Source organism: Ambystoma mexicanum, chromosome 9 (genome assembly GCF_040938575.1).
Source record: "Ambystoma mexicanum isolate Mex_15411 chromosome 9, UKY_AmexF1_1, whole genome shotgun sequence".
Lineage (NCBI taxonomy): Eukaryota > Metazoa > Chordata > Amphibia > Caudata > Ambystomatidae > Ambystoma > Ambystoma mexicanum.
The window spans coordinates 1,214,004,762-1,214,027,475 of record NC_090931.1 but is presented as its reverse complement, the minus strand read 5'-3'; the positions used below and the strand labels follow the sequence as shown (position 1 = coordinate 1,214,027,475).

Here is a 22,714-nt window from a genome sequence, read left to right as displayed (position 1 = left end):
ATACACAATTTTACAGGTTCTTTTTAAGAGAAGTGGTTCTTTAACAATCATACTTGGATTCGTTCCTGCTTTCATTAGATGGCTATGCTACAGTTCTCCCCGTCGCCCTGGCCTTGCTGGCTGGGTCACACGGGGAGCAGTATTACATTGTGGAAGGTGAAGTGTTACAGTGTTAGTTTTTGTGTTAGCTCATGTCCATCGCATTCGTGGGAATGCGCTCACAGCGGATCTGCCAGGGTGCTGTGGCGACAGGGATACATGAAAATCCTCCAAAGGTGGGGGCCGCGCTACAGTGCGCTGAGCTCACGCCATCTTTGCTAGACAAGATGGTTTCTAGGCCTGACTAATTTTCTAATACATGTGGGCAATTAATACGTGGGGGCGATGTCATCAGCGGGTGAACCCTCCACCACCTGGGCCCGGGTGGCATGAGGGGACGGCCACTGAGCCATGGTCCTCACCTGGGGAGAAGATGCAGGCGAGGGGGGGTCTCCAAGACCAGTCCTCCCCTACAATATCCAGTGCCCTGATACTATGGACAAGTAATCACAGGCATAGTCCATACCCATTATCCCTTGTAGGCAAAGTAAATGATATTGTAATGTTGTTCTCCACTTATAGGGCAATGTTAGTATAGCTAAAGTAGGAGATACTGAGCATCACATTTGTCTTCTCAAAATCCTTACAGGGCAAATTAATATTTGAGTTTTATAATGTATTAACTTGCAAGGGGGCCGCTTCAAAGCACTTGTGTGACGTACGTACTAAGAAGAGGTATGGGATAAGGTTACACATCCAGGTAGCCTGCTTACTCGCAGTCAGTATCCAATATTTTAGCTGGTAGTTCGATAGTATCATGTGGGTGATGCTTTTTGTAAGTCACAATGCGTAACAGAAATTCTGGCACGTGAACGTTATTCATATTACAACAAACATAAAACAAGTGGATGTAGGTACACGTCTGCTAACCTTTCACAGCGCCAAGAGGAAGAGTCAAGGTTGTCTGGTACTATCTTAATGTGTTCTGGGACAGAAGTTAGTCATAAGGTAAAAGTGTGGTAGAATCAAGCTTAGGAGTCCTGGGTGGGGAGGGAACGTTATTTGGTTAATGTGTGCAGGCATATCCTGGTTAGATTCTTCTGTTCATGGAGCCAGTTTTCATATTAGTGTTTAACCTTTTATTGGTGTATTTTGCTGTTAGGGATTTTAGGCATTTATGGTCACACTTGCATAGTATATAATGCAAATTATCAGAATATCAAGACTAGTTTCTTATTTTAAGAAAAAGCTCATTTCAATTAATCGCCATGGCTTGTGCCTTATTAAATGTTTTTGAATAGGTGAGAATTGCCTGTGTGCGCTGCTAAAAATCTTCTGAGCGGCACCCAGAAGGAAGCTGGGCAAGAGCACATGCGCACAGTTTAGAGGGAACACTGGTGCCGAGTACAAACTCTAAGGCCTGCGTTAGGCTGGAAATGCTCTTCAATACTTCCATTTACTGGACTACATTGATGCTTGGTGAAAGAGCGTTTAAGTTGTGGGGCAGTAAGGTCAAAGAGCCTCCCCACACCCTTCCCTCCCTCTCCACTTACCTGCAGGACCCGAGATCCGCCCGCAAGCTCCCACTGTGGGAATAGGAAAGGGACTGTGTTCATTTTCCTATGGTGGCAGCCATTTTGTTATTATTTTATTTTTTACAGGAGATTGGGCTCACGCAATACGCGTAGAGCTCCTCTCCCACAGCCCTCGCTAGGGCTTCGATTTGCTCTGGCCTGCCTAGGCTTCGGCTGACAAGCCGTTTCCTGCCTTATTAGACCCCTGATGTGGGTGTGATTGTGATTGCTACAGTAGAAACCTGAGAAGGAAGTCGTTCTGTATAGAGAGCCAACCGGCATAGTGATGATACGCAGAGGTGGGAGAAGATCTACTTGGGCTGAAGAAGGTGTGTGTGGCTAACATTTGTATTTTATTAGGTGAGCAAAAGAGTAGAAAGTGAAACCCATGATCAGCCTAATGCGAACTCAAATGGAGATGAGAATTCTGAAAGGTATCCATAGATATAATTGCTGGAAAGAACATCAAGGGTGACGCAATATTTTTTTTATAGGCACTATCCAACACTTTCCCAAAATATTCTAGGACTGTAGTTTCTTTGTATAATTGCCCCAGTCTGAAAACAGTATATTGGGGAGAGTGTTTAGCGCCTTTTAAAAAAATCGAGTCACCCTTGATGTTTTAACGAGCGATTATATCACATAACGGAGGGTGGATGTGGGCAGATCTTCCTGATTGATAAATTGATATAGTTTGAGTTCGCTGTCAAAGAGGACTCCGGACTCCCAAGATTGCAAGCCTTAGGTCATGAGATGGGAGATGCAGTTTGTACTTTAGAGATGTGGGGAAGGGGTGGGGGCGGGTTAGAGGGAAAAGAGAGGATGATCTGGGTATCCTCAAAGAGGTGGTATGCACAGCCATAGGACGAGACAAATTCGCCCATAAATATTGTGCACAGAGTAAAAAGGAGTGGGCCCAGGGCTGAACATTGTAGTATGGCCACTTAGACGGAGGAGCATTCGAAGATGAAGTCATTGCGGTCAGAGATAAGATGAGCACAGTGTCCTTGACGGCAAGGAAAGAAGGTGTTTGAAGGAGGGTGTCATAATCCCCAATGTCGTAAATTGCAGCAAGATAAAGTAGAATGATGGAGGTGTGTTTACAGGTGTCTAGATGGAGGGAAACTGGAATGAAGAGTCCTCGATGGTGGCAAGCCTTTTTTTCTTGAACTGACGCCTTTTGAATGCATGTATGGATTTTGATTGGTGATGTAACATGAAAGCAGGTGGGCTGAATGTTTTCTCATTCTCAATCATTACATACATTCGTAAAAGGTAAGTTACTTAGTTCTTTAATTGTGATTGCAGCAGATTTATCTCGCATATTGAGGTTTGGTGGCTAACATGTTTCTTCGGTTTGTCAAGAGAAAAAACAGCTGATCTATTTAACCATAGGGAAATATATTTTAATAAGCATGAACCGTATTGTTAATTATATACTTGAGCCTTCTGAATGTTATAACAAGCTGTAACCTCTGCAGGTGACGATGAGCAATCGACACAGATGGCTGAAAGCTGGGAAAATGAGAAAGTGACAGAAACAGCCGCAAAGGGATTTGTTGCAATTAAGATCGACTCTAAAAGGTTTGCTTCGCTGCTTATTTTTCTTCCGAATGATGGATGTGTCCTTCCCTTGCAGCGGCCGTTGTTCACTTCTACATTAAAGATTAAGAGCAATTTGACACCGTAAACTAATCAGATTAAAGCAGTTTCCTAAAGGTGTTTAATTTGCATGACTAAAATACGTTTAGAAGGGCTGCTGACACATTAAATAATCCGTGATCGCAGTTTAAAAATTCTTCTGCGCGATTTTAGAAGATGAAATTCTGACTTAATGTTATACTTCTTCCGTACTGTTGTGATTACTTTGAATTGCTTGTTTAGTTTTTTCTAGACACATACAATTTTCGTCCTTTCATAGCTCTCTAGCATAATCTATTATTTTTTTCTCGTGCTTCTATTGTGCACATAACCCTATTAGACACTCCGTGTGGTTTGTTTAGGCAACACTAACTCTATGAATTTACACATGTAGATATGTTATGTGCCCATGTACGGTTTTCTTGTGTCCGTTTACTCTCCCAGTTCAAACACGGAGTTCGGTGATCTTGAAATCGCTGAGCTAAATTTCATATATAAAGTTCGTGCTAGAAGGACATCTATTCTGGCACTCGGTTAGTGTTTTTCTCTTTGCATTTCAGAATGTTATTTGGTGAATATACTTTGCGGAAAGTTAATTGTTTAAGGTTCGATTTCAAATTTTAATTTCATGGTGTTCATCCACAATATAGTTCTGCTAAAATTGGCTATGTAGACCTATAATGGACACTTGCCATTAAAGTAGTGCACCCAACTTCCAGATGGCATCTCCCCGTGGCCTGGAGTGTACTTTGTACAAAATTGATTTGGCCTGTGACACTAGCAAAATCAGTCGACACGAGTTTAATTCTATGATACTTCTTTCATTTTGCTTATTTGTTGAGCACTTTCTTCTCCTGGCATGACAGTAACATGCAGTCTGCTGAAGAGTTGTGCACTCCCTCACAGAGAGGCTCTGAAGTCGCTGTAGAAGCATCACACCATCAATTGTGTTAAAAAGTTGGCGACAGAAAGCAGCCACTGCCTCTGTTCAAAAGATCACCCATAGTACAGTACAGAACAGCCCCTCTGCAGTACACAATGGTTCACCTTACTCCTTCCCTGCTTACCTTTACAATTTCTATGAACCTTTTTAAACATACATCATTAATGTAGCATCCAGCCCTAATGCTATTTTATGCACTTTACTCTCATGTAACCCCTATGTAAGAACACCGTTCCTGGCTGCCCCACCAGGATTGCCACTTTCATGCGGTCTCTGGATATTTATTTTGCAGTTTGACGACTTTAGATAGTTTGAAATTTCAGGTTTGTTTCTAGTGTTTGATTTGACTTTTTAAACCTCCTTTTCGAGGGGATTGGGTCCTCCGACGTATTCCATATCTATGACATGTAATCACCACAGCTGTGCTGCTTCGGAAACTTTTTTCTGCGTCCTGCGTTGATGACGTCGATGCGCCGTCGTCGAGGACCTCCTCCGACGTCATCCGATTTGATAAGTAGGACGCACGACGCCCGTAGCCTCAGTTCTGTTTTTTCCGCAAACGTGTTGCTTCGTGTTTCTCGGTTCTACACCTCGACTCTTTGGAGTTCTGTTCTTTTCGGTTCTTCGAACCTGTTCGTTTGTGTAATTCCTTCGACGATGTCTTCTACTTCGTCTTCGACCCCGCGTCCGGGCTTCAAGAAGTGCGGGGAGTGTGGGTCCAAGATGTCGGTGACTGACTCGCACGACGCCTGCCTGTGGTGCCTCGGGGAGGCCCACGACACGGATGACTGTATCGACTGCCAGTCGCTCACGTCCAAAGCCTTACGCGAACGTAAGAAGAAGTTGTCGGTAGGTCGGGTGTCCAAGCCCCGGAAGTCGAAGTCGGCGGGGCTTTCGACGGATGATTCGAGGGGTGACTCTCCGCGTCATCGTCGGAAGTCTCGTCGGTCTTCTTCTAGGAGTCGGTCTCGCCACTCCTCAGCCTCTTCGAGGCATTCTCGGAAGCGCCGACACCGGTCGCCTTCCAGGTCCTCTTCCGAGGACTCTGCCCGTCGGTTACCCCACCAGCCGTGCGACGCCGGAGGAATGGGCTTCCTTCGGGAAGAAAATGTTGGCGATTCTTGAGTCGCAGGGTACTCAACCGTCCGCGCCCCCGAGTGGGGTCGGCCGTGAGAGGTCGAGAGACACCGCTCGCAAGAGTGGTCGGCACGAGTCACGGGAGAGGTCCCGTTCGGACAAGGAGGCTCGTTCTCGCCTTACCCGTTCCAGGTCCCGGTCCTCGACGCGTTCGAGACCGTGTGCACCTGTGATGTCTTCGAGGAAGACATCGACGTCTGAGGCGTCGAGGGCGTCGACGGGCTTTCTCGAGGCTTCGGCTCCGAGGAAGTCGTCGAAGCCGTCGACGTTCAGGTCGTCGAGGGACACGCTCGGGGCTCCGGCTTCGAGGGCTGTGTCGACGCCGCCGATACTGGAGGCGCTGCATCTGACGTCGACGCCGATTTCCTCGACGTCGACGTCGATCCTCTTGGCGCCGTTGCCGGTTTTCTCGACGTCGGCGCCGATTCGCTCGACGCCATCGACGCCTTTCGTGTCGGAGGTGCCCCGTGTCACGGGAGTACCCCCTAGGAAGGCTCTGGCTAAGAGCAAGCACTCTCGGGTGCCTTCTTTTCGCCGCCTGGAATATATTTCGGAGGCGGATGAGGATTCTGATGGCCTGGTTCCTCGTCAGGTGCCAGATGAAATTGTCTCGGGCCATAGTCAGTTTGTCGATTTGAGGCAGTCGCTGCATGATGCCAGTGGACTGGACACCTCTCTGGAGGTGGAGTTTTGTAGGCCTGAGCCTGGCTCCCATGCCGATTCCTCGTACCGGCGCCTTATGGCTAGGGTTTCTGAGTATCTGGGATGGTCTGCTCCCCCAGGGGAGTTTGTGCAGGATGATCTGACGGACATCCTTGATGTTGGTCCCCCAACTGACCCGGTACTGCCGTTCCATATGGCTTTACAGAGAAGGGTGGCGGCGGCTTGGACTGCTCCGGAGAGTCTCCCGGCGGTGGGCAGATCCTTGTCGCGAAAATACCGTCCAGCCAGTAGCGACCCCTGTTACTTGACCAGGCACCCCACTCCGGAAAGTTTGGTGGTGCAGGCGGCCACGGCCCCGGCAAACCAGGCGTCGTACCCTACCATCCCTCCGGATAGGGACGACAAACGTTTTGATGGCTGGGCGAAGAAAGTGTTTTCTTCTGGTGGTATGGCGCTTCAGGCGGCCAACTCCATTTGTGCCTTGTCACGTTTCACGCACACTCTGTGGAACTGTGTTGCGTTAGCGGCTGAACATATTCCCGAAGGGGACGAACGGGATGGTTTCCTTGCTATGGTCCAGGATGGTAAGGATGCCATGTGTGAGTCCGTTCAGTCGGGTTTGGACTTAGCTGAATGCGTCAGTAGGTCCATGGCGGCGAGCACCGTGATACGCAGGTTTGCGTGGTTGCGGAAGTCGGGGTTTGCTCCTGATGTGCAGTCCCGGCTCCTCAACATGCCCTTTGATGGTGAACACCTTTTTGGCAGCAAGGCTGACGAGAGCCTTGAGAGGTTGCAGACCTCAAAAGCTGCAGCGAAGTCGTTGGGCGCTGCAGTTCGCCAGCCTCCGCCTTTTCGTCCTAGGGGACAGCAGTGGAGGGGTGGTTCCTTTCGCTATTACTCGTCCTTCAGTAGAGCGAGAGGAGCTGGCAGTCAAAGGGGCCAACGCAGGGGTACCAGAGGTGGACGTCAAGGTACCCGTGGTGCCAAGGCCGCTCAGGCAGTTGCCTCTTTGCCCTCAGGTAACGCCGCAGCCGCTCCTACTCAGTCATGAGGCCTTGTCCCATGGTTCGCCGGTTGGGGGAAGGCTGGCGCAGCATCTTGTAGAGTGGCGAGCCATTACTTCAGATGTGTGGGTTCTGGAGATCATAACCCACGGCTTCTGTCTTCCTTTTCGGCACAGGCCTCGCGACAATCCACCGGGGAACCTCTCTTTGAAGTGTCCGGATCCGCTCCTTGCGCAGGAAATTCAAGCCCTGCTGGAGAAAGGCGCTATAGAACTGGTGCCTGTAGCGGAGAGGAACAAGGGATGGTATTCCCCTTATTTTTTGATTTCCAAGAAAGACGGAGGATTGAGACCCATCATGGACTTGCGCGGTTTGAACAAACTCCTCAGGAAGGACAAGTTCAAGATGGTTACTCTCTCTCAAGTCCTCCAGGCCCTTCAGCTTCAGGACTGGTTGGTGTCACTCGACCTCAAGGATGCTTACTTCCAGTTGCCGATCCATCCCAAGCACAAGAAGTACCTGAGGTTCGCGGTTGGCGACTCGCTCTTTCAGTTTCGGGTCCTGCCGTTCGGATTGACCTCCGCCCGAGGGTTTTCACCAAGCTCATGGTGGTGGTGGCAGCGCATCTCAGGCAAGGGGGGATTCACGTCTACCCCTACCTGGACGATTGGTTGATCAGGGGGAGCTCTCCCGAGCAAGTCCTGGATCATCTGTCCGTCACCTGCCACTCCCTTCACAGGCTGGGCTTCTCCCTCAATTTATAGAAGTCCCATTTGACGCCAACACAGAGGCTCCAGTACATCGGAGCAGTGCTCGACACTTCCCTGGGGCAGTGTTTTCCTCCCCAGGTGAGGGCTCTTCACATTCAGCAGATGGTGCACAAGTTTCAGCATGCCCAGTCGCTCCCAGCGTTCGAGTTCTTGAGGTTGCTCGGCCTCATGGCATCCTGCATTCTTTTGGTGCCAGAGGCTCGCCTGCGGATGAGATCTTTGCAGTGGGCACTCAAGACGCAATGGTCGCAGTGCTCCGGCAGGATGTCGGACCCGGTTCAGGTGCCGCCCTCGGTCGCCCGGGACCTTCTGTGGTGGGCCGTCGAAGGCAACTTGATGAAGGGGGCTCCATTTTGGCTACCCTGGCCGGAGGTGACGATCGTGACGGATGCATCCCTCACGGGATGGGGAGCTCATGCCAACGGGCTGACAGTCAGCGGTCGTTGGTCTCCGTCGGAGTCCAGACTCCATATCAATCTGTTGGAGCTGAGGGCCGTCAGGCTAGCCCTGAAGGCTTTTCTGCCGACTGTGCGAGGAAAGAATGTCCTGATCCTGACGGACAACACGGTGGCCATGCACTACCTCAACAAAAAGGGGGGGCAGGGTCACTTCCTCTGTGCAGGGAGGCGATGCAGCTCGAGTTCTGGGCCATCCAGCAGGAAGTTTCGATCTCGGCAGTTCATCTGGCCGGAGACGAAAACGTGACGGCGGACGCTCTGAGCAGGCAGAGCGCGATCTCTCACGAGTGGGAGTTGGCTCATGAGATTCTCCTGGAGATCTTCGCCCTTTGGGGGACCCCTCAAGTGGATCTCTTCGCCTCCAGTGTCAACCGGAAGTGCGAAAGGTTTTGCTCGCGGGAATTTCCTCCAAAAGGAGCCTTAGGAGACGCGTTCGTGGTGGAGTGGTCATTCCCGCTGCTGTACGCGTTTCCTCCAGTCCCCGTCATCCCGCAAGTGCTGCGGAGGTTACGGAAGCTCGGTTCCCGGATGATCCTCATTGCTCCGGCGTGGGCTCGGAGGACGTGGTACCCGGACCTTCTCGACTTGTCCATCTGCCCTCCACGTCGTCTTCCCTACCGAGACGATCTGCTCTCACAGGAGGGGGGTCAGGTTCTCCATCCAGAGGTCAGATCCCTCAACCTTCACGCTTGGCTTCTGAAAGGTTGAGGTATAAGGATTGGGACCTCCCTGAAGACGTGATGGAGGTGTTGCTTTCGGCCCGAAGGCCAGCAACTAAGTCTCTGTACCGTTGCCGTTGGCGTAAGTTCTGCGACTGGTGCAGAGTTCAGAATGTGGATCCTTTTTGCATGTGACATCCCCATGGTTCTGTCCTTTTTGCTTTCTTTGGCCCACAGGGGCTTGTAAGTGGGTACCATTAAAGGTTACCTGGCGGCGCTGTCCATCTTTAAGCGCTCGTCTGAAGAGTGTTCTTACTTTAAAATCCCTTTAATTTCACAGTTTCTGAAAGGGCTCACTAATGTGTTCCCTCCGTCACCTTTCCTGGTGCCCGGTTGGGATTTAAACCTTGTTCTTAGGTTTCTTATGGGTGCTCCGTTTGAGCCTTTACATTCTTGCCCTTTGAGGCTGTTATCTCTGAAAACTGTGTTTTTAGTTGCGGTTACTTCCGCTCGCAGAGTGAGTGAGTTACAGGCACTTTCAGTTAAGCCACCCTTCACTGTTTTTCACAAGGACAGGGTTGTCCTTCGAGTTCGTCCTTCTTTTCTTCCGAAGGTGGTGTCGGAATTTCATTTGGCCCAGGAGGTTGTTCTTCCGGCATTCTTTCCTCCTCCGCATCCTGGTAAGGAAGAGGAGAGGCTCCATAGGCTTGATCCTAGGAGAGCTTTAAGCTTTTATGTTTCACGCATGTCCCGGGTCAGAGTGGACAATCAACTCTTTATTGGTTACGCTGGAAAGCGTTTGGGGCAGGCTGTGACGAAACAGACTTTGTCCCGCTGGATTATTTTGGCCATCTCGGAGTGTTACCGCTTGGCGGGTAAGGACCCACCGGCTGGCTTGCGGGCCCATTCTACCAGGGGTGTGGCTGCATCTACTGCCCTGCAGAGGGGTGTTCCTATTCGCAACATCTGTGATGCAGCCACCTGGGCTTCAGTACATACATTTGTACGGCATTATTCCCTCGATTCCATCCGAGGGCAGGATCTGGCCTTTGGCAAGGCGGTCCTTTGCTCTGCTATTTGATTGGCTATTCTAAATTTGATTCTAAATTCTTTCCCTCCTCCTTGATTTGGTACTGCTTTGGGAGTCTGTCATAGATATGGAATACGTCGGAGGACCCAATCCCCTCGAAGAACAAGTTACTTTCTTACCTGGTAACGTTCTTTCGATGGGATGGTCCGACGACGTATTCCATATCGCTCCCGCCCTGCCTTCCCCGCTGCAGAATTTCTTTTGCGATTGCAGCTTACGTTCCGCAAGGCTTTGTGTCTGACTGGCAGTTGACTTATGTCACACGTTCTGGGGGAAAAAACTACAACTGAGGCTACGGGCGTCGTGCGTCCTACTTATCACATCGGATGACGTCGGACGTCGGAGGAGGTCCTCGACGACGGCGCATCGACGTCATCAACGCAGGACGCAGACGCCGAAAAAAGTTTCCGAAGCAGCACAGCTGTGGTGATTACATGTCATAGATATGGAATACGTCGTCGGACCATCCCATCGAAAGAACGTTACCAGGTAAGAAAGTAACTTGTTCTTTCTTTTTATTCTATATTTTGAGTCACTGGTTTCATAATTCTGTAAATCTAAATGTCAGAATGGTCAGAGCATTAGTCCGTGCCAGGTTATCCTTTAGGTCTAGACATTTATGATTGCAACAGAGGCATCTGTTTGTACGTACGAAAGAGTTGGTGAGGAACTTTCCTTCACCGGCACTAGTATTTTGTATTTTCTTTTATTTGAAGGCTCCGTACTGCTCATTCACTGACTTGGACTTGGAGAAGTTTATATTTTGTACATGTGTACAGCTTGGAGGCCTTGGACAGCTTGCGATTGCAGCTTGTTTAAAAAGAAAAGTATAGGAATCCCTACATTTAAATATACTTCTAATTAATACATTTTGATTTCAGGCCATGATGCATAGCTTCTTTCTTTTTCCCCCTCCATCGTCTACCCTAACTTAGTTTTGAAAGTCTGAAAAAACTGTGGGTTTGTGCATTGCTGTCAAGGCTCATATTAGGAAATGGGTCCTCTGTCCTATCTAGCCCACATACCCTTCCCATTGCCTCACCTCCAGACCGATATGTTTGCAACAGTAGTGCTCTTTTGGGTCTCCCAAGCTGCTGGTCCTTGGTATAAGGTGCTCATTACTAGTACAACTGATACCACATCCGTGTCTCACTCTTGGGTGGTTTGGATAGCTTTAAAACACCCAGTGAAAGCTAAAGCCAGCAGGTTTAACAGCTAGCTCCAACTTTCAAGCTAGCTATGTGTGTGCGCAGAAGCAGAATGATCCACACAAAATATGGTAGGATCAGAAGCAGTAGCAGACTGGAATTCAGGAAATGGCAGCATCCAAAAGGAATCACTAATGTTTTAAAGGGGTGGCTTCATGTGGGCCATTGCTCATGCTAAAAGCTGAGAGGACATGGTGAAACTGCAAGATCTGATGTCCTTCCCTTCACCTTTTATGCTTACATTCGCAATTTAAGACTTTTACTTGGTGAGTGGGGTAAGGGATGTCAGAACTTGAAAGGGCTGCTCACAAGTGGGAAACATCTTCATGGAGGGTAGGCTTACACCTTTTGAACAATGTAAATTGGGTTGCGAGTTGATGAATGCAGACTGCTTCCGGTACCTCCAGGTTAGGCATTGGATTCTCCAGTACTTGCTGAGAGAAGGTGCAGCAAGGTCCCAGAAACCAATGGCATAGGTTTTTTTAGTTTTATTCTCCAGATGCTGGATTCCGGAAACTGGATTCCGACAAAGTTCTGATTTGAAATGATATGCCATGCTGAATTACCAAATAGTTCCATGTGTTAGGGGTTATCGATGGAAATGGGAAAAGGATGTAGGGGTGCCTATTTAGGAATTATCTTGGGAAGGGATTCACTCCAGAATGGCAAAACATCAGTCTGCACCCAAATAGGTCCAATGTTGGAGGGTGTGTGGCTAGAAAGAAAAGTTACTTCATGTGTTATGGACCTGTCCAAAATTCAGAGGTCGGAGGTCAGGTTCAAAATATAGGAAATTAACAACTTGGACATCCCGCCAAACCCACTGTACATGATTATGGGTGATGAACATGAAGCTGTATATCCTTTGTATTCCAGAGTTGAGTCCTAGTCTTAGTCTTGCACTTATTATTGGATGTAAAATTGGTAATTGGTAATACTGTCTCTCTGGAACCAGGGGAGTCATGCGCCTATTGATCTCTGGCTTAGCAAAGTGGGTATTGGCTGGCAGGGGTGCATTGGGGCAGTCTGTGGGAAGGTGGGGAAATGATGGCGGGGGGGTGGGAGAGAGGTCCAACACAACTCTCAGGCCAGCCTGTTTCTTCTTTTGTAATCCTTGAGTAGAAGCCCAATCCTCGCTGGGTGCCTGGGACTTCTTCCACTGCCTGGCTCCCGACAAGTGACCGAATTTCCGCCAGCAGAGTTGGTGTCACAATTTGTGTGAGAGGAGGAGGAGGAGGAGGGAGGAGAGGGAGGGAGGGAGGGAGGGATTGGTAGGTGGTACCCCGTGGATACTACAGAGAGGATCCAGTGTTCCACGAACATCTGGTGCCAAAACTGAGGGTGAAGGGCAAGCCGGCCCCCCACCGGAGACACGTGAACCCAAAGGGACACGTCATGCCTTCTTTCCCCACTGAGGCTGCTGCGGAGGAGGGGGACTGAAAAAAGCCCCCCTCTCCCTTTTTGTTTCTTGCGCCACGGAGAACGGTCAGGCTGCCTGGACCTCTGTTCTTGGAAGCCGCGGTCCCCTCCCTCCCCCCGAACGCCCGCCCCTTGTCGGAGCATTGATATGACTGGGTGTACGCCTTGGGCATGGCCTTCATAAGGATAGATTAAGACTTCGCCAATTGCAAACTGTTTTTCTTTTTATCTAGCTCCTCATCAGTGGTGGAGTGAAAAGGGTCGCCACCCTTGAATGGAAGGTCCAATATGCGTTCCTGGGCGTCTGGGTTAAATCTAGTAGCCCGAAGCCAGGCAGTCCTTCCCATGTCCATGGCGATGCATATGGCCCGGCCAGAGGTGTCAATGTGGGCCACATTGGATTCCATGATGTTTTGAGCCACCATTTTGGCCTGTGCCAGACCCGCCTTGAAACGTGACTGGCTCTGCACCGGAAGTTCTGGAAGGAAGTCTATTTCCCGCCAAAGACTTTGGTTAACGGCTGCCAGCATGGCATCCGTGTTAGATTGACTGAGATGCAGCGAAGCGTTGGAATAAAGCTTCTTCCCGTACGTCTCCAAGATCTTCTCCTCCTTGCCTAGCAGCGCCGAGGACAGGTGGCCAAGGACGACTGAGGCTATGAGTAGAGTGACGCTGCAGCAATCACTGAAGAGTGCGGTTGAGGGTGGGCCGACAGCAAGAGTGGATCCCCCTCCATTTCCCTATACTTGGCGTTCAGGCGCCGATTGACAGGCTGGGCCGAGTGGGGTTTTAGAACTTGGAAAAAACACCAAGCACACCTAATTATAGATTGGTTTAAAGTACTAAATTGTAAGTTAGCTAGGTTGGTGTTGAATTTGTGAGAGGGAATTCAATGTGCAGGGGAGAATAACTTAGCCTTGGTATCTGGGCTGGGGGAAAGTAGAATAAAAAGAGGTTCCCTATTAGGGAACCCGCGTCCCTTGCACACTATCTATGGCCAAAGCCTTTGGGTGTTCAAAAGCCTAGTACCTGCCCTTTAAGTTAAAGGGTGGTAGCTGAGGCTTCTAGGTATTTCATAAATTTGCTGGACATTTACAGGTAATAGCAATTCTAGAAATATAAATGTAAATAAACATTCAAATGACAGTAAAGGTCAAGGTAAACTACATTTATTTTACAATATTATAAGTAGCCCAACGTGTTTTGAGTAGTTCCACTCTTCATCAGGTGCAAATGATTTCAACACATTCTACAAGGAAGAATAGTAAAGAAAACCTTTTAGTACATTTAGTACAATCATTTCGATTTATACACAATACTCGCATGTGAATACATTTGACATGATTGTTGCCTAGCTGTGGAAACGTAAGTGTGTCGAATGTTGCAGTATTCATTTAGATGCATACATTTAGACTCAAAAAGATTACAGTCCTCAGACCCTCATTTCATTACATCAGACCCTACTTTATCAATCTGTCATGCTAAATATGTGAGTACTATAATGTCTGTTGCTTAGTCAGAGATCACCTGTGGTGAAAAGGGTATCTAACGAGATCAAATTAAGTTTCCACTGGCAAGATTGTTGCTCAACCACAGATTCTTGTCTATGGCATGTGATGATAGCGGCTACACATATATACCCATTCCCAATGATGTTGTTAAACCACCAGACTGTTTGTCCTCAGTTCTTTTTTTCCTTTGATCCCATAGACCAATAGATCAATTCCTAGCTGGGCGGTATCTGTCTATAAAAGCAGTTAGTACATCATTGTATTGGTTAAATGACAGGAATGTCTACTTCTTACTGGAGTATGTGTGGTAGCTTGTGAAAGAGCCTACTTATGTCTGACGAAGTCCTTCAAGTCCTCTGGAGGCGATCTCTCTCAAAGAGCTCCCTCCACCTGGCTAGTCTTTTTTAATTTTAATTTTTTTAATTTATTTTTATTAGTTTCTTAAAGGAAATAACATAAAACCAGCACGTAGTGCTAACAAGCCCCGAAACCCATCCCTCCCCCCCTCTGACACACCGTATCCTGACATTATGCATCAGTTCTATGAATATATCTTGCATAGACAATTATTTGCCATTGTTACAGCGGGTTGGTTCTTAGTTTCTTCTAGCAAAGTTCAGCTAATGCATGGCATCACCCGTGAGAGCATTCTTACCCCCCTGCTTTTTCCATTTAATTCCCCGATTCGCTGCAACCTGCTGATGCCCCTATGTCTTCAGTGGCAGTTTGTTGGAGCAGAAAGTGTGTATACGCATCCCACATGCCAGTATCACTGCACCGTTGCCTATTCATCGGTCCCCATCCGTTCTCCATTTCATTGCAATAAATGTCTCCTCCTTCCCCACTGCATAGCCACTCTCCGCTTAGCCAGTATGAGGAGCAGGGTGACTAATTTCCTCATTCCTTTGGGAACCTCCTTGGTGTAGCCCAACAATCCCATCATTGGGTCAGGTCTCGTTGTTTGGACTATAATCCCACCGATCATTTCAAACACTCCCTCCCAGAACTGTTGTATGTTTGGGCAGCTCCAAGCAACATGAAGAAAATCAGCCATTTCCAATTGACACCTATTGCAACTCCCTGTGGCTTCCGGGGGAAAAAAAAAATGATTCTAGCTGGTGTATAATAAAATTGGTGAATATACTTAAAATGAATCAATTTAAATCTGGAATTGATAGCTCCCTTCCTTATTCCCTCACAACATTATTTCCAAGCGTCCTCCGGGATCTCCCTTCCCAATGTTCTCTTCCATTTTTCTCGCGGGTGTGTTGCTCCCATGCCCCTGGATTGGATAAACATCGAATATAACCCCGTGGTCAGACGACGTCCCATCAGGCCTTTAAGTGTCTTATCCAATATAGGGGATATCAGCGGTTGTTCAGGAAAGGTGCTAAACAATACATCTAGGGCTGATAGTGTCCCCCTCCTCCTCAATCCCTCAAGGGTCACAAACCTGCCTTCAGAGAAAAGATCTCAGAAGCATGCGATTCCCAATTTCTTAGTCATATCTACAAAGCATTTCTCGCTAGTAATAGGTATTCCCGGTGTATGTATAACTGGGAGTTGGGGTGAATAGAGAACTCCACCCTTCCTCTTCTGTTCTAATTTAACCCAGGCTTTGCACGTTACCTCCACCAGGTTCTTTGGGGAGTGTATGCAGCTCGGGGCCAGCAAGATAATCGACCTAAGCAAGTTGGGTGCAGCTACCGCTCTTTCCACCTCTATATGGCTTCTGTCATGTTGCAGCCTGTGCCAATATATCAAAAACCCGGCTTTCGCCACATCATAGTATACCTCAAACTCGGGTAGAGCTAGTCCCCCTTCTGTCACAGGGGCCACCAACTTATCCCACGGGACTCTGGCCGGCTTAACTGCCCATATGAATGGTACTTTTGCGGCTTTCAGGCTACGAAGGTAATCCCCGGGGACCGCCACTAGGGCATTCGGAAAGGTATAGAGGAACCTGGGAAGCAGCGTCATCTTAACAACGGATATCCGGCCATATAGATGTAATGGGAGCTTCTTCCATCTACACAGGGCTTCCCTGGCTTTATTTAAAGCCCTGAGGTAGTTATTGTGATATACCACCAGCGGGTCCCTAGCGATATAAATGCCTAGGAAGCGTGTGTAAGTCATGTGTCATTGGAATCCCCATGTATCTTGAAATTGGGCCATCGCTTCTGTTAGTGGAAAAAGCACTGATTTTGATGTGTTTACTCGTAGCCCCGACACTTCACCGAATTCCTGAACCTCCCTCATCACTGGATCAAGGTTCACCCCAGGGTCTTTAATGAACAGTACCATATCGTCGGAATACAGTGAGATTATTAATTTGTGATTATATAGTTGGATCCCCTGGTGTAAATGCGCGTCCCTGACCCTTTCAGCAAATGCCTCGATCACCCAGGCGAAAAGTAGGGGCGACAGGGGGCAACCCTGTCGCGTTCCCCTTTCTAGTGGGATGGTCGGCGTCAGTTGACCATTTACCCTCACCCTAGCCGTCGGCTGTGTATACAGCAATTTCACCATGTTTATGTAGTGGGCCCCCATTCCCATACGGCGAAGTACAGAAAACATGAACGGCTATTCAACAGAGTCACCAGCGAGTCTTCGGGGGTACCGCTGCCATGAGCCCAAACATTCTTCTGAGGCCATATGAAGTGGAGAGGCCCAGGATAAAGCCCGCCTGGTCTGCTAATACTATCTCTAGTATAATGGGCGATAATCGTGAGACCAGGATTTTCGCTAGGATCTTATTATCAATATTGATTAACGAGATTGGGCGGTATGAGGAGCATTAATTGCCTGGCTTATCAGGTTTCAAAGCACCACCACCATTGTCTCTCGCAGTGAGTCTGGCAGGGTTCCTGCTTCTAAACTGTGCCGGAACATCTCTAGCAGAAACACTGGCGTGTGGTCCGAAAGGGTGCGAGCAAGGATCTCGACTTTCCTGACCCTTTCCAACAGTGATTGTGAAATTAGAAAAAAATCTAGCCTTGATGCCGATCCATGGGTGTCAGAGTGACAAGTGTACTGCCGTGTCCCTGGGTTTCTCACTCTCCACACATCGGGGATGTCCCGCCGGAGTGTTATGTCTTGCAGATGATTCGTCCCTCTATTCCCTCCCCCTGTACACCTCTGGATCTGTCCAAATTGGGTTGCATCACAGCATTAAAATCCCCAGCCCAAATCACCTCCCCTGTTGATAAACCTTCAAGCTGCCGATCTATCCAATCAAGGGCATCTACTGTATCCCTATTGGGCCCATAGTAGTTGATGTATACAGTAGTTGATGTATACAGTTTCCCCTTTATGGTGCCTGCACTATAAGGCCTCTACCTGCTTCATCCTTTATCACTGTGGTCTGATGGAACCCGACCTTATGGTGCATCGGTGTGCTAACCCCCCTAGTGTATGTGGAGTAGGATGAAACATATCTGACAGCCCCATGTATTTCCGAAGGTAGTTTCATTGTCCCTTTTAAGTGTGTCTCCTGTAGAAATGCTATTTCAACCGTATGTCTCTGCGTATACAGCAGTATCTTGCAGCGTTTTATGGGGCATTTCAACCCTATAACATTCAATGTGCAAAATGTAAGTGACGCCATACATTAATCTAGTGATTTTACTGCCCGCATGTCGACCCACTATTCCGAGTCGGTCTGGCAATGCATCTTTAGAAGCATCAGATTTGAGTGTGTCAAGCCTGCCCTCCACCCCACCAACAAACCCAACTTGTCAGTGAACATGTGTCCCACCCCCCTCCCTCTTGCTGATCCCCACAACTTCCTTTTTTTTTTTTTTTTAAAGTTAAAAAGAAAATATTTTTATTGTGTTTATGTTCAATATTTGAACTTTTACACATGTATATTACGAAAACGTTAAAACATGAAAAATAAACAATTTTAAAACAGATAACATACTTTCATCATCAATACCTCTGCAATAAATACACAGTACTAACATCTCACACATTCATACTTCAATACCAATATACAGATCAAAAAAGAGAAAGAAAAAACATTAAAATAAACACAATCCATTCTATTTGTATAATTAACACATCATCACATGTACCAGTGTTCTATAGCTATATGCTAGATCATAAATTTAATCACAACCCCTAGCCAGTATTCTCAAAATTACTTAAGAATGCTGATAATAAGCCCAATTATCACCTCTGCAGTCAGAAAAACCTCATTACCTCCACTCAGCCTATACCATACTTCTTGTGCCAGGTCTATCCTTCCCATTGGGAAAAAATTTACTCAAGATGCGCGTTCTAATTGTTTTCAGAGCCGCGCGTTCTACCATTAGATGCAAGAGTCTCCTTGGGCTCTTTACAATAGTGACACCTATCTGTATTTTCAAGTGTGTAGACTGATCTCTTGGCCAATATTTCCCCTGTAGGCAATAGGTTGAGGTGGAAGCGCAAACATTGACTCCTTATTCTGGGACAACGGGAATTGCTTTAGATATGTTGGCAATGCGCCTAATGGTTTATCGGTTCTGGCCCAAGTGGTTTGAACTTTATAGTTCCTAACCATAGTAATAGTCTTAATACAGTCCCTTTTTTTAAAAACTTTTCTTTATTGGCAAGAAGCAGTAGAAGGCACGGCACGTGCTACAGTAACAACATAGGGTACAGGTCAAAAAGGAAGGCAGGTGTCAATGCAGAGGCGCAGCACAGAAAACATATGAGCATATACCAGCCGGTAACTCACAGCAGGCCATTCATTTTACAGCATGGTCCATTCCCTGCCCCGGAGAAGGGGGAGAAGACAAAAGCTCCAGGTCAACCCTTCTGTTAAGGTAGCTGCAGAACTCAGTCCAGACATTTTTAGGTCTAGCATTCACAGGCAACATGTTGATGTAGTCTTCCTCACATGTTTGTGTCCAAGTGAGGTCTTTCAGCCACATCTGTAGTGAAGGGGGGGATCGGCTTTTCCAACACCGCAGAATGCACTTCTTGGCCACGCTCGCAGCCACATTCAGGAATCTAGCAGCCCGCTTCGCGTCAGTCCCCTCCCAGACCCCAAACAGTAGAGAGAGGGGGTCGGGGTCAATGTGGAATCCCACCATCTCAGAGAGAGCCCCGAGGACCGCGTCCCAGAACGAGGCCAGTGCCCCACAGGACCAGAACATGTGTGCGTGGTCCGCATCGCCAGCTCTACATCTCTGGCAGGAGTGGGAGTGGTCCTGTGCAAATCTCCCAACCGCGTGAGGGGTGTAATATAGGCGATTGAGCAGCTTGTATTGGATGCATCTGACCCTGGAATTGAGAGAAACCTTGCGAGTGTGCGTGCACATTTTGGTCCACAAGCTGTCTGTGATATCCAAACCCAGATCGCGGCTCCAGGCGTCTCGGATAGCATGGGAGGGTTCGGGGGCTCTCGCCATCAACATCTTATACAGGGCTGACACTATGCCTCTGCCCCCTGCGGAGTTCGCAATATAGCAGATCTCTGGGGATTCGGGGGGTTAGTCAGGATACGAGGGCCACATATCCTGGACAGCCGCTCTGAGTCGAAAGTATTGCAGCAGTTCCAGAAAGGACCTAGAGTGCCCTGGCTTCCAAGTGAGAGGGGTGATAAATTTCCCATCTGGGAACAAGTCGGCGAATGATCTGTATCCCAGGTCCACCCAGTGACGTGTCAGTAGTTTATCTTGTGTAGGGTTGAGGCCAGGGAACGACCACAAGGGAAGCCATTTATAGTACGGGGGGGAGTCGGAGTATGGCATCAGAACCTGTCGCCACGCTCTGATGGTGGAGGCCACCGGGTCGGCGGGGGCGTCTGAGTGATACGAGTGGAAGAGGATAAGGGACATGACGTTTACTTCCGGAGTCGCGAGTCTCTCAAGCTTAACATGGGGGGGGGGGGGTCCTGGTGGTGGTACCAGTAAGTGGCGTGCTGAGCTTGTGCGGCTATCCAGTACTGGGTAAGATCGGGCGCATTGAAGCCCCCTTTCTCGTAAGGCAGAGTCATAAGTTGCCACTTCCTGCGGACGGCACCGGAGTGCCACAGGAAGCGAGCGCAGCCCGCATGCAGGTCAGCAAAGTATTGTTTTCCGGGCCAGAGTGGGACATTGGCAAATATATATAGGAGCTTTGGGACGATGATCATCTTGATTAGGGAGAGCCTCCCTGATAGTGAGAGTGGAAGGTGGCACCATCTTTTCAACTTGGACTCGGTGTATTGCGCGGCGGCCCCATAGTTGTCAGCCAATAGAGAGGGTTTCGAGAGGGACACCTGGACCCCCAGGTATTTGATGCCCTCGGGGGCCCACTTGAGTGGGAATTCACATGCAGGTTGGGGAGTTGCGGGTGTGAGGGGGAAGATTTCTGATTTGGTGTAATTTATAGTGAAGCCCGAGAAGGTGCCAATTTTGATTATTTCACGAATGATCGGGTCAAGATGAACCGATGGGTCTCTTATGTACAAGAGCACGTCGTCCACATAGAGTGATATGATCTCAGGGGTGTCCCGTAGCCGTATACCTTTACGAGTGTGGTTGTCTCTGACACTGTCCGCCATGGGCTCAATAGCCATCGCGAAAAGAAGGGGAGAAAATGGGCAGCCTTGACGGGTCCCTCTATGGAGGGTGAAGGGAGCTGAAAGGTGAGAATTAACCAGGACTCTGGCGGCAGGGTTAGTATACAACAGTTTAATGCAGGCCAACATGTGAGGGCCGATCCCCATTTTCACCAGTACCGCCCACAGGTATTGCCATGAGACCATGTCGAACGCCTTTTGGGCGTCAAGTGTCACGGCAACCGCATTGGCTTTGGGGTCTATCCTAGAAATAACGTTGAATAACCGCCGGATGTTTAGCGTAGTGGAGCGAGCAGGGACAAAACCACTTTGATCCGGGTGGATCAAATATTTCATGATGGGGAGGAACCTGTTGACTATGACCTTGGCGAAAATCTTGGTATCGGTATTGATGAGGGACAGGGGTCTGTAGGAGCCGCATTCGTCAAGAGGCTTACCCGGCTTGGGAAGTACTGTGATGACGGCCTCGCGCAGGGTCAGGGGAAGGGTGGCCAGGCGCAGGGACTCGGCCCAGACCTCATGGAGTCGTGGGGCAAGAAGGGCAACATGCTCTTGATAGAATTCGGCGGTTAGGCCATCCGGGCCAGGAGCTTTCCCCTTAGGGAGGGCGGAGATGACCGAGGCGATCTCGTCGAGGGTGAAGGGTGCATCTAATTGTTCTTTAGTTGCTAAAGATATGATGGACATTGGGATGCGGTCGAGGAGAGCGTCCAGGTCCTGTGGGCCGTGCTCCCGTTGTCGGGCATAGAGGGTAGCATAAAAATCTGTGAAGGTATCGAGAATGGCCCGGTCGGACCAGTGTCGCACTCCGTTACTGTCGATGACGCTGTCGACCCGGGCTCCGCCACGCTCGGATCGGACAAGACGGGCAAGGGTGCGACCCGGCCTCTCTCCCTCCCCATACCTCCGGGCCGCGACTGGTCGGGCAAGGTACCTTATCTCGCTGAGGGCAAGGGATTCAAATTTATCTAGCTCAGACCGTATCTCTGCCAGCTTCGGTGGGGAAGGGGAGGCAGCGTATTCGCGTTCTAGCCCACCCAGTCTAGACTCAGAGCGGCGTAACGAATCTCTAATAGCTTTCAGAACCCCTGCCTCCCTGGAGATACACATGCCTCTAATGTAGGCCTTGAATGCCTCCCATCTCACCCCATCTGTTGTGTCATGTTGTTTGTTAGTGTCAAAGAACAAGGTAATATCTGCGAGGATATCTGCCCTGAAGACAATATCCTGGAGCGCTTCCGACTTAAAGCGCCAGTTAGAGTGCTGGGGGAGAGACGGGTGCATGGCTATGTCCAATGTGATCGGGGAGTGGTCGGACATCGTGCGTGGGAGGATCTGTGTGGTAAGTGTTTTGGCCATGAGCCCGGCAGAGAGAAGGAAGAGGTCGATTCTGGAGTAGCTGTCATGGGCAGAGGAGTAGAATGTAAACTCTTTAGCCAGAGGGTAGAATGTTCTCCAGGCGTCGACCAGTCCGGCAGTTGCCATATGTGCGCGGAGGCGGCGAGCAGCCCTGGACAGCACCCTGAGTGCGGTTCCGGATCTGTCCAATTCGGAGTCCAGGATGAGATTCATGTCCCCCCCCCCAAATAATTGGAACCCCGACATATCTTAGGAAGGTGTCATTAATGCGATCGAAGAAGTCAGGTGCATCGAAACTCGGGGCGTAAGTATTAACGAGTAGGCATTCGGTATTAGCTAGGAAGCAGTGGAGAATCACGTACCTGCCCTCCGTATCTATGTGGCTGGAGCGGAGAGAGAATTCCAAGGACTTGTGAATCAATGTGAGGACCCCCCTGGACTGTGAGGAGTACACCGTGTAGTACTTGTTGGGGGCCAATGCCGGGGCGAGAGACGCCGAGAGGTGAGCGAGGGCGTGGGTTTCCTGTAATAGAAGTATTTTGACCCTGTGTCGCTGGGCATATGCAGTAATCCTACGCGCCTTCGTGAAGTTACTGAGCCCTCTGATATTCCATGACATTAGCCTAACCGCCATTCAGTAGTGTTCTTAAGGCGGATTCCAATAACGCATGCCATATCCAGTGGAG

The 22,714-nt window shown here is 49.0% G+C and overlaps 1 protein-coding gene across 2 annotated transcripts in view; it reads left to right on the top strand.

The window, feature by feature from the left end:
• Positions 1 to 22,714, top strand: part of UBXN4 (UBX domain protein 4) — a 1,027,720-nt gene that overhangs the window by 174,445 nt on the left and 830,561 nt on the right. For both annotated transcript variants that reach the window (XM_069616541.1, XM_069616540.1), the window contains one exon: positions 3,095 to 3,197. In XM_069616541.1, the coding sequence (XP_069472642.1) occupies positions 3,095 to 3,197 (103 nt within the window). The remainder of the gene's footprint in view (positions 1 to 3,094; positions 3,198 to 22,714) is intronic.